Source organism: Palaemon carinicauda, chromosome 20 (assembly GCF_036898095.1).
Source record: "Palaemon carinicauda isolate YSFRI2023 chromosome 20, ASM3689809v2, whole genome shotgun sequence".
In the NCBI taxonomy this organism is placed as follows: domain Eukaryota; kingdom Metazoa; phylum Arthropoda; class Malacostraca; order Decapoda; family Palaemonidae; genus Palaemon; species Palaemon carinicauda.
Window position 1 is genome coordinate 28,344,166 of NC_090744.1, and position 12,207 is coordinate 28,356,372.

The 12,207-nt window shown below is 35.3% G+C and overlaps 1 protein-coding gene across 1 annotated transcript; it reads right to left on the reverse strand.

Moving 5' to 3' along the window:
* Positions 1-3,695: 3,695 nt before the first annotated feature.
* LOC137659469 (uncharacterized) lies at positions 3,696-10,168 on the reverse strand. Its single transcript, XM_068394358.1, has 3 exons — positions 10,023-10,168; positions 7,365-7,612; positions 3,696-4,341 (listed from the first exon to the last, which is right to left on the reverse strand). Exons 1-3 carry the CDS (start codon positions 10,051-10,053, stop codon positions 4,042-4,044), a joined length of 579 nt encoding a protein of 192 aa, XP_068250459.1. The 5' UTR covers positions 10,054-10,168; the 3' UTR covers positions 3,696-4,041.
* Positions 10,169-12,207: the final 2,039 nt, after the last annotated feature.

The following is a 12,207-nucleotide window of genomic DNA, read 5'->3' on the forward strand; positions in this document are numbered from 1 at the left end:
TTTTTTTTTTTTTTTTTTTTTTTTTTTGTAGATACTAAAGTGCCATATTGCATTACTTATATTATACTTGCCTTTTCATCTTCTTCGTTTCAATTATGTACGACTATTTTCATTACTGTTATTTCGCTTATATCCAAATGATCATATTTCATATCTTATATAATTAGTCATTGAACTTGTGCATTCATTCGTTTATTTTTTTATTTTTTTTCTTCATATAAACATCCACTCAATTTATTATTCTTATATGATAGACGTGTTCACATATTTCCTTAATCAATATTCTAATTCCATTGTTTAACCATATCCATAATAATCACTTTTAATGTAATTATTTATATATATTTTTTTTGACAGCATCATGACTTGTTGACTTTGGAACCACCACAGCCGTCTAACCACCAGATACTTGTTATTTGTAGTGGCCTATGTGGTAACGTGCCTGACTGGTGATCGCCAGACTGAGATTCGAATCCCACTAAAACTCTTTAGTTCCTTTGGTCGCTGCAACCTCACCCTCCTTGTTAGCTAATGAGGCGATGTTTAGGGGAGCCTGTAGGTCTATCTGCTGAGTCATCAGCAACCATTGCCTGACAGTCCTTGGTCCTAGGTTGGGTGGAGAGGGGCCTTGGGCGTTGATCATATGTATGTATGGTCAAGTCTTGATAAGGAAATGTCATTGTCACTTGTCTCTGCCATTTATGAACGGCCTTTAAACTTTTTAACAGAGATAGTGTACAATGGTTTTTAAACGGAACAAGCCAACCATCCCGTTCTCGCCAGGAAATCGAACCTGGGCTTTCTCGCTTGGTAGGTAAGCTTTATGGTTACTCACTTCTCTACATTCGACTTACTACCAGGTACAGTTGGACAGAGGAATCCCTGGTACACCTCACTCCAAAGAAATGTACCCTATCACACCATTACTTCGCGGAGAGTAAACAAACATAATGTGGGGAGAGATGGGAGAGAGGTGGGCTGGGATAAACACAGTAACTCTCCGTGCAGTAGAGGTGTGAGTGGTTGCACTTCCTCAAGGAGAGGTGTACCTGAAATATTTGTGTCCAACTGTACATATTTTACTGGACAGGCCAACAGAAGTACAATGGAGTTTTCTTCAAAAATAAAATACATATTAGAAATAGGGAAATCAACCAAATGATCTGATTATAGGTGAGGCGAAGCTTATAACCACTGTACAATTAGGCGATGGCTAGGGATAACAGATACACACACATATATATATATATATATATATATATATATATATATATATATATATATATATATATATATATATATATATATATTCCTTTAAGAAACATACAGTTAAGATTAACTATATATCCTTTTTATTAAATTTTTAATTGGCATATTTTTTCAGAGCCAAATTGTGGAGGAAGAAAACTTAATGTACAGTAAGTATATGGTTAAAGTTGTGATAGCCTATTGGAAACGTCCCTGCCTGGTAATCATCTGGACTGGGGTTCGATGCCCGATGAAGCTTTATAGTTTCTAGTAATATCTGCAACCTCAACATCCTTGTGAGCAAGGAATGTTGGGTTTTGGGGAGCCTATAGGTCTACCTGCTGAGTCATCAGCAGCCATTGCCTGGCCCTCCATAATCCTAGCGTGAGTCAAGAGGGGTCTTAGGCGCTGATCTTATGTTTATATGGTCAGGCTCTAGGGCATTGACACTGTCCCTTGCCTTTGCCATTTATGAGTGGCCGTTAGACCTATAAAATCAAAACAGCAAACAAACTGTAATATTAACGTAAAAAGAATCAAGATATTCTATAGCTCTATTTAATAACCTACACAGACAATAGTTCAATGTGTTTAATGGGTATTTCTCTGCGCAATTTACCTCGATCTCAGATGAAACTTATTGCTCATACCCGTATGTAACTTTAATCCAATGAGGCTAATAAAAATAAAAAAAGTCGTATATAATTATTCCCATAGATTTTGGTTTTATTAATAATCTGTTATAAGAGGAACATTGCAAAATCTAGCGTCTCTCCTTGGGTGTGGGGAAGACTCGGCTATCTCTCCTGAGCGGCATAGTTTCCCTCTTGGAGTGAAATGACTTTCTAGGATCATTCTTCAAGGTGTATATATGAATATGTACATTTTGATATATGCACATGTATACAACAACAAATGACAAATGCAGCCGTTTCTAGTCCGCTGCAGGACAAAGGCCTCAGACATGTCCTAAGTCATGTCTATGGTTTGGTGATGGTGTGACACTTTAGTCTGATGGCTCTCAGTAAAGCAACCTTGTATGTGCTGATCATGGCGATACACAAGCCCTTTCATCACGTTAATGTATCCCCACTCAGAAAGGAACATATATACATTTAAATGTATATATGAGTGTGTATACACACATATATATGCATATATATATATATATATATATATATATATATATATATATATATATATATATATATAATCCATTAAGCATACACCATGTATCATTTTAAACCATATTTCTTTGAAATCATAGTCTTATATTTGTACAGTTTTCAGTCTTTTCATTGAACAGGTAAAACCATACATTGTTTTTATTTTTGCCATAGTACAAACACAACAAATCAAATAAACGACTAGGAAGATGAAAACACTTTTTTATAATTTTTGTTTCTTTATTGTAATTAAGAACTTCAACGTTAACGGCAACAACATAACATGTAGAAAGAGTAAAAAGTCTATTTACAAGGGTCTCCATATGATATGAAGAAGTCTGTTAAATAAGCTAAAGTGTCTGTCGTCTTGTCCGTGAAATTGAGCTTTATGGTTAGGAGTAATAAGTGCCACAATCGCATCATTAGAATGCTGTAAAGCTTACGATTATCGAAATGCCCATAAATCTCTTTTGATTCAAGCTATCTGTACTTTTATCACGTAGATTAAAGTTAGTCTCTCTTCAAGGAGTCATAGATTGGTCTAATTATCACTACGAATTTGTCTTTCTTCAATTGGTACGAGAATCTAAAGATGCTAGTATTTTTGTTTTTATTGTTCATTACTTTTTTGTAGCTTATTTATTTCCTTGTTTCCTATTCTCACTTTGCTATTTTTCCCTGTTGGAGCATTTAGGCCTATAGCATCCTGCTTTTCCAACTAGGGTTGTAGCTTAGCTTGCAATAATAATAATAATAATAATAATAATAATAATAATGGCGTCTTTTAAATTCTTTATGAGACAAGAATTCGCAGTGGTGAGAATCATGACAACATTTCTACAGGTTGATGGCCACTTCATGGGAAGCACACATACATAACAAGCTTATAAGAGACGAAAAGCTGCGCGTTTTTCCTTAGTAAAAGGTATAGCTTCTTTTTCAATCATGCTCTTAAGAGACGGGGACCTTTGCTATTTTAAAAAGTCACCAACGTCTTATTTTCGAGACACAATACAAAATAAATAAAGCAGCCTAATGAGAACCTTATTTTGTACCTACTTCAAAGGGATCATACAGAACAAAACAACGCAAGACAGAGGAGGAAAATGGCCGGAAATATTTCTAAAGTTGTGCACTACGCCAATAGATGGCTCTGCTCTAGGCCATTTTCCCATCAATCTTGTGCTTATTTGCATAAAAAAGGTATTGTAACTTTTTTTTCCGTTATATGACCCCGATATGTACCCGAAGGACTTCATGTAAATCAAAATGATTAATGGAAAAAAATGAGCGCTCTCCAAATACGGCAAAGAGCGAAACCGGTTAGACTCGTAACATTGTTTTTTTTTTTTTTAACTTACTTAGAATATCATGGCTATAAATGGTTCCTAGAGCTAACGTTAACATCACGAATAACAGTAATTTCCTTGGATTGATATATAGGTCATCGCTTTTCATATATTCCGTCAGAAAAGAATGAATTTGAAATAACAAAACAAATAACAAAGTTACTAGCGAACTTCCACGCCACAATGCACGAGATGAAGTCACTTCGAGTACAGAGAGTCGTTTACATCAGTTACCTATTCAATCAGATCATCAACAAAGCCTCTTTCAAACCACACTCTTAACGCTGGGGTTCGTTCAGTTGGGCGTAACGGTCGCCGAAGCCCTTCTCGGTGTCGGGAACGACGCGGAAGAAGTTCTTGTTCATCCAATAGAGATCGGGAGCGAATTCGCAAGGGAGAGCTTCGCTTTCCCAAGCGCAGACCATGGCGTCTTGACTGAAAACGGTTTCCGCAGGGCAGATGAAAGAGAAGGTGTATGTGATTGGTGACGTGAAGTTTAATGGGTAGAGTTGCTGCAGAGGTAGGCACACGTGGAAGATCTGGCAGCCGTTGTCCACATCGCCGTAGTAGCCATAGCTCTATGTAAACAAGGAGACAAAATGGTTATTATTATTATTATTATTATTATTATTATTATTATTATTATTAGCTAAGGTACAGGCCTAATTGGAAAAGCAGGATGCTATAAGCCCAAGGGCTCCAAGGACTCAGTGAGAAAATAAAACCAGGAAATAAATAAACTGTAAGAGTATATGAACAATTAATATAACCTATTTCAAGAACAATAACAACATTAAAATAGATTTTTCATGTAGAAACCATGAAAACTTCATTAAAAACAAGAGGAAGATAAATTAAATAAAATTATTTTCCCGAGTGCACCCTCAAGTAAGAGAACTCTAACCCATGACAATGGAAGACCATGGTACAGAGGCTATGGCACTACCCAAGACTAGAGAACAATGGTTTGATCATTCGTGAGGTTTATGAGTGTGTTTGTTTGTGTCTGTGTGAGTGTGTTCGTAATACAAGTTCTATGCTAGGATTCCATGTCTCATTATATCTTTGGAAAACGTAAAAAAAAATAGGATTTGGATGTGTTTTAATTTCAAACTTTTAACAAAACCACATCTCCTGAATTAGTCACAGTGCCCTGGTATCCATTGTCAATCTGAATCAAGTTTACATATGTTTTTGTTAAAGTTTTTATAGTTTTTATAGAAAATATTTATTTTAATGTTGTTACTATTCTTTAAAATATTTAATTTTTTCTTGTTTCCTTTCCTCACTGGGCTATTTTCCCGGTTGGGGCCCCTGGGCCTATAGCATCTTGCTTTTCCAACTAGGGTTGTAGCTTAGCATTTAATAATAATAATAATAATAATATGAAGATAGATTAATAGTAATCTTTCAACAAAGTAATACAGTATTACACGAAGAAGCCTTAAGCCCTATAGTATATATACAAAGAAAGAACAGTGCTTTCTGTTTCTAAGAATCTATTGAAAGAAAAATGTAAAACGCTGATGCAGCTAAGAAATAAAAGAGATTAGGGAAAATATAAGATTAAAGAACCACAAATAAAAGGAAGTTCATTCTCCATAGTCAATTGGTCATAATTAGAGTTCGGGAAAAATTAGTTACTCAAATATAATCCATCAAAGTGGGATTCAGTATGATTAACAAACGCCCAATCTCTGATTCCATTGAGACGATGCACTTGAATCTTTGGCGCAGAAAACTCATTTTGTTCCGATAATAATGGCTGTAGTAACTTTAATAAAACAAAGGAAAAATATGGAAACGTTATGGTAAAGACAAAAACGATGGAGGAAACTGGTACAGAACAGATAAGCATTTGAAGAAACATGGTAATGACAAGAGCAAGGAAAGAACAAAAATACTGCAAGGGACCGGTGCAGAACGGACAAGAACTTCTTCAGCCTACACTGCGCCCACTCACATCCTCCCTAATTTCAGGACTGCCGTAAGTTCATCGCTAAAATAGAGAGATGAGCGTAATGCTTGTGTCGCTTGCCTGCCTGAAGCAACATTGCCAAAGTACGTACCTCATCGACTCTTAAAAACATCACATGACTGTGATGACGGTTCCCCGTGTTCGACAACCAAAGAGGTTCTACGAATTAAGCTTAGAATTCTAATACTTGATCTATTTCAGAGATACAACAAACTATTCATAGATGAGTTCAAATTTTGACACTCTGAAATGATTGAACCTCGTTAACCTAAAGCCCTCAGAAGAATATTGGGAGTTAAATGGCAAGACAGAATTAGAAATGAAACTATAAGAGAGATTAGGCTGCTCGAGTGCCATATGTTGATAAAATCACGGTGAGGGGTAGATGAAGATGGTTTGGACATGCTCTTCGCACTCCCCAAGAGAGATTAGTTCACCAAACTTTCAACTGGGATCCACAAGGCACTAAAAGAGTTGGAGGACCCAGGCCTACAAGGTTGAGGACTGTGAAGCGCGAAGTATGAGATGAGTGAAGTATTGATTTGAAAGCTCAAGATATAGACGACTGGCGAAATCTAACCGAGGCCCTTTGTGTCAACAGGCGTAGGAAGAGGACATGATTTTGATGAAGATGAACCCAATTAAGTTAAAAACCTAATACATTTAACTTAAGTTGAAATTCTAACAAACTTTTATTTCAGATGACCCGGCCTCATTATATACTTTCGCGGAAGATAGAACTATGCTATCCTGTTTAAAGACAAATCCTAGTTACCTATCAATTATTGAGATTCCATTACATACGCCTATTTGAGTTCATGTTTTATATGTTAGTTTTTTTGGTTTTTAATTTATAATATATTTGTCTAATGGCGTTGAGCTTATGCCATTTAGGTTGAGATGATCACACGCACTAGGTCAAAACAGTTAAGGCTATATAACATTATTTTAATTGGTGAAATTATTATTATTATTATTATTATTATTATTATTATTACGATCCTAGCTGGAAAAGCAGAATGCTGTATGCCCAAAGGGCTCCAACAGGGAAAACTAGCCCAGTGAGGAAAGGAAATAAGGAAGTAAAAAAAATAACAAGGGAAATAATGAACTATTAAAATAAGATATTCTAAGAAGTAACAACATTGGAATGAATCTTTTATATATAAACTATATCACAAAAAACAAGAGGAAGGGAAAGGATTGAATAATGTGCTCGAGTGTACCCTCAAGCAAGAGAACCCTACCTCAAGACAGTGGAAAACCACGGTACAGAGGCTATGGCACTACCCAAAACTAGAGAACAATGGTTTGATTTTAGAGAGTCCTTCTCTTAGAAGAACTGCCTAACCGTAGTTTAAGAGTTTCTTCTACTTACCAAGAGAAAAGTAGCAACTGAACAAGTTAACCCCTTTAGCGAAGAAGAACCGTTTGGTAATCTCAGTGTTGTCAGGTGTATGAGGACAGAGGAGAATGTGGGAAGATTAGGCCAGACTATTCGGTGTGTGTGAAGGCAAAGGAAAAATTAGCCGTGACTAGAAAGGGATCCTTTGTAGTATAGTCTGGCAAGTCAAAGGACCCAGTCAAAGGAAGTATCTCAACGGGTGGTTTGATTACACTTACTCTTCCTTCGCATGTGAAGGTGTCGACGATATTGGGTCTGATGAGAGTGGAGTTATCGGGCAACCTTTGCATAAGAGCAGGAATCTGGGGCACCGTTTTGAAGAGCTGGGATCCATAGGGCGCGTTTCTCAACACACTGCCGACCTGAGCGTCCAGGAGGAATTCCTTCCCTGCGGGTCTAGGATTTTTCCATCTGCTGGCGTCGATGTATCTCTGCTGGGGGAGGGCGGTGGCGCAAGTCACTAGGACTTGGGGAGGAAAGAAAATCAAAGTGAAATTAGTATATCTTTCGTCTCGAAGTAAATGTAGGCCTATTGTTGTTATCCATTCAATTCCTGGGAATTCTTGCATTTCCTTATTAATATTGAATGTAAATTTGCAAGCAGGTGAAGTATGAATTTATATATTTTGTCTCGATGTAGCCATAGGTCTCTTGTTATCTATTCAATTCCTGTGAATTCTTGCAATTTCCTTATAAATATTGAGTGTAATTTGAAATGAAGATGTATCAATTTATATCTTTTGTCTCGAAGTAGCAATAGACCTATTGTTGTTCATTCAATTCTAATTCATTCTTGTATTTTCCTAACATTTCGTGTATATTTGCAAGAAAATAAAGTATAAAATCTTGATGTATTTTTTCTTTCTGTACCTACCAAAATTCCCTTTTATAATCATGAAAATTCTCTTAGATTAATATTTTATATATTAGAAATATATCATTCTGATAACGAAAAGCTTCCGTTTAGATGAATAAAATACAAGAAAAACTATAAGTTTATGAAAAAATAAATCGATCAAAGGAGAAAGGTTTAATTATTTCATATAAGGTAACAGTTATTATTTTTATTATCATAGATATCAAAATAACCTATGATTATCTAATCGTAATTATCCTGGTTTACTACCCTTCGACAAGTACCGACAAACAGTTAAATTTTCAATATTTTTTTTTATTATTATTTAGTTTCTAATATTATCATCAGGAAAAATATAAATCTTTTCTGTTTGGTGGTCGCCACTAATTCTTAACCAAATTTGTATCATTAATACGGTTTTTAGTGTTGAATACGAATATGACATTTATTTTCACAAGAAATGAAAGATAGTTGTACAAAAAGAGGATTTATTGTGCACTACTTTTCAACGCGCATTAATCAAGCAATAGTAATTGACGGGCGTAACAATACAGTCAGTCAGGTGTTACGCGGTATGTTTGAAATAACCGTGGTAGGTTTGAGATAACAGTGGACGCGATGAATATTAACTATAACTTACAGTGGTTGTTTACCAACATTTCAACTGAAGAAGAAGCAGTTAAATTTCTTCAGATTCAATATAACAGAAAATGAGAAACTGTAAAAAGAAACATCAGATGATAATTGAAAAGACAAATGAAAGTGTAAAGTGGATTTGTTACAAGAGAGCTTGTCGTGAGAAAGTTTCAGTAAGAAAAAACACTTGGCTTGATGGCAGTGCCATTCCATTAAAGAATATCATCCTCTTCATTTATTCATGGGCAAAAGAGTATTCCAGCATTAAATTTCGTGAGGACGAATTGAAAGTAAGTCACGCTACTACAGTTGATTTCAACAATTACTTAACCTAACCAAACTAACCTAACCTAACCTAACATAGGCCTAAGAGTTAATTATCTTTACATTATCCCTAATCTCTTCATTTCTCGAAAAAAATGCATGTCATATTCGTATTCAGCACCTAAAACTATACTGAAAATTTGGTTAGAAATTAATGGCGACCACCAAACAGAAAAGACCCAAAAATATATTAGGAAGGCCTTTGGCGACTGACTTAACTAAGTTAAATTTGAACCTAAAATGTAATCCAAAATATGTAACAAATATTTTCATCATATATAGCTGTTTGATATAGTAGCTTAGGCTTAGTAATCCTCTTTTTAATACTATCACTAACAACATTCAAGTATTAATTACCTGTTATCTTCATTAACAAATAACTAGTCGGAAATGAATAATTATTCTTCAATAAATCCGTTATATTTTCTTTAGTGACCAATTTTCGCGGCGGTCATTTATTCACTAATTGGCTAATTTTAATTTTGCCCATTAATATCTATTGGCTATTATATTGAATTGCGTCTATTATTATAATGAATTCATTATCTCTGTCCATATAATTACTTCAATAACATTTCTTATATTTATGGGCTGTCATTAACTACTTTTCTTAGAACTGTAATTTATCAACTTTTTTAAGAGTTTCTGTACCATTAATCAAGATCTTTATATAGTTTATCAAATATATCTGTTATAAATATTTCAAAATGGTTAGGCCTATCATTTGCAAAGTAAAAAAAAATATTGAACTTAGCTGTTATGGTCCTCGCCGAAATTATTAAGAGTATTCAAGACCTTTATATAGTTTATGTAATATATATCTATATCATAAATATTTCAAAATGGTTAGGCCTATCATTTGCAAAGTAAAAAAAATTAATGAACTTGGCTGTCATGGTCCTTGCCGTAATTATAGTGCTATCTTGCTCTCTTTAGGCTATCGAGTTGATCAAGCCTATTACTAATTTAAAATAACCTTCTTTGGTCTTATTACATCATCTACAATATGATTTCTTTCTCTTTTGATAATTTCCTTAACGGTTTTTACTGTTTTACTCACCTGCTGCAAACAAGATGACTCCTCTCTGCATGGCTCTAAGAAATGTTTCCTGGAAAGAAGAGAGAAAAATGTCCAGGTTAATTTCATGGTTCTAGGAAAGAGTCGTAGAACAGAATAGAATAGGGGGGAGGGGAGGGGATAGGATCACGATTGCCATGTCTGCTGAAGGAGCAAACGCTTCTACGAATCGTCTTCATGCACTACATAGATCCAAAGGCGTCGGCGGCGACGCCGCCTGCAGGTTGGCATTCCTTCCATGACGTTGAACCCTTCTTCTTCTTCTTCTTCTTCTTCTTCTTCCCCTTCTTCTTCTTCTTCTTCTTCTTCTTCTTCTTCTTCTTCTACCTTTTACAGTAGATCGACGATGGATGTAGGGAAAGAGGAGATGGGAAAGGTGATGGTAGTGGTTGTTGTGAGCGCAAAGGGAGGACTGTGGTGTGGAGGAAAAGGGGGATGCTATAAGCCCGAGGGCTCCAACAGTAAAAAATATCCCAGTGAGTAAAGGAAATAAGGATATAAACTACAATTAAAGTAATGAGCAATTAAAATAAAATATTTTAAGAACAATAACAACATTAAAATAGATCCTTCATATATAAACTATAAAAAGAAACGTATGTCAGCCTTTTCAACATAGAACATTCTCTGCAAGTTTGAACTTTTGAAGTTCCACCTATTCAACTACACGATTAGGATCATTCCATAACTTAGTCACAACTGAAATAAAACTTCTACAATACTGTTTAGTATTGATCCTTATGTTGGAAAGGGCAAAGAAAGAGCCAAGATGAAGGTGATAGAAAACAGAATTTGTTGGAGATGGAGGAAGTAGCAAGGAAGTTACGAAAAAACGACACTGCGATGAAAAAGATATTTAAGATTTTAAAGTTAGAGGGGAAATAAGATTAGAAATATAGCAAGGTAAAGAGAATTGCTGTCTTGATGGATAAGAAGATGAAGAATTCTTACAGTATAATAAATAAACCAAGAGATTTATTGATGATGACGGTGAAGGGGAGGAGGAGAAGAAAGAGGAAGCTCCCGAAATAGTAAAATTGCCCTCAAGGGCTTTGATGACCGAGGAGATAATGGAGGTGATCGGCCAAGAGGTACTGTAATTACCCAGATCACTGATCGACGACCGAACCAAGAAAAAAAAGATCGCTGGTTACTCTCCTGAAGCCCAAATACGACCGACGAAGGATTGCAGTATCACGTAACGTAACATCGGCGTTACAAGTTGGCTTCTAGCATGCAAGAATTTAAATGGCTCGCATCATCCTAGACCTAGCCGCGCTCAATACCCTTTACATTGAGTCTATTAATTTCCTCGTAACCTTTTTTTTTCTTTTTTTTTTTGGTTATTTATGAATATAATTTACAATTGTTTTTTAATTTAATTGCAAATTTCTTTCATAATTATTTCACAACAAATGCCTAATCCATTTTCCTTTTCCTTATACGTAACATCGGCGTTACAAGTTGGCTTTTATCATGCAAGAATTCAAATGGCTCTCCGCATCCTAGACCTAGCCACACTTAATACCCTTTACATTGAGTCTATTAATTTTGTCATAAGCTTTTTTTTATATTTATTTATAAAGGTCATTTACAAGTTTTTTTTTCTCAATTTACTTGCAAATTTCTTATATAATTATTTCACAACATATATCTAATCCATTTTCATTTTCCTTGTATCATCACGCTCTGTTCTTCCCTCCTTTATCATGATGTTTGTTTCCTATCCTATTTCATTAATCAAAATCTTATCACATGCCCTTCTTGGTATATTTAGTATATAATATCCCCAAAAGTCTATTACATTGACCAATGTACTTTTACCAATAAGAAAATTAACCATTAAAATTCAACCACATAAACCTTTCCTTCGTCCAGGCGTACCTTATACACCCTGGTCAGCTACTGTTAGACTTTCAATATTGTACCACAGCATTCTACTTGATCTAATTAACTCTCTGCATGTTTCCGAATGCCGCCTATATTAAACCGTTTTACTCCTGTATTATAAAGTTCAGCTTCTCTTCTATTTAAAGGCTTAAAGGTTTAAAGGTCGCTCATGAATGGCAGAGGCAAGGGACAGTGACATTGCCCTAGCAATCAGGACAATGCCCTAGACACTGACCATATATTATATGACCAACGCCCAAGCCTCCTCTCCACCCAA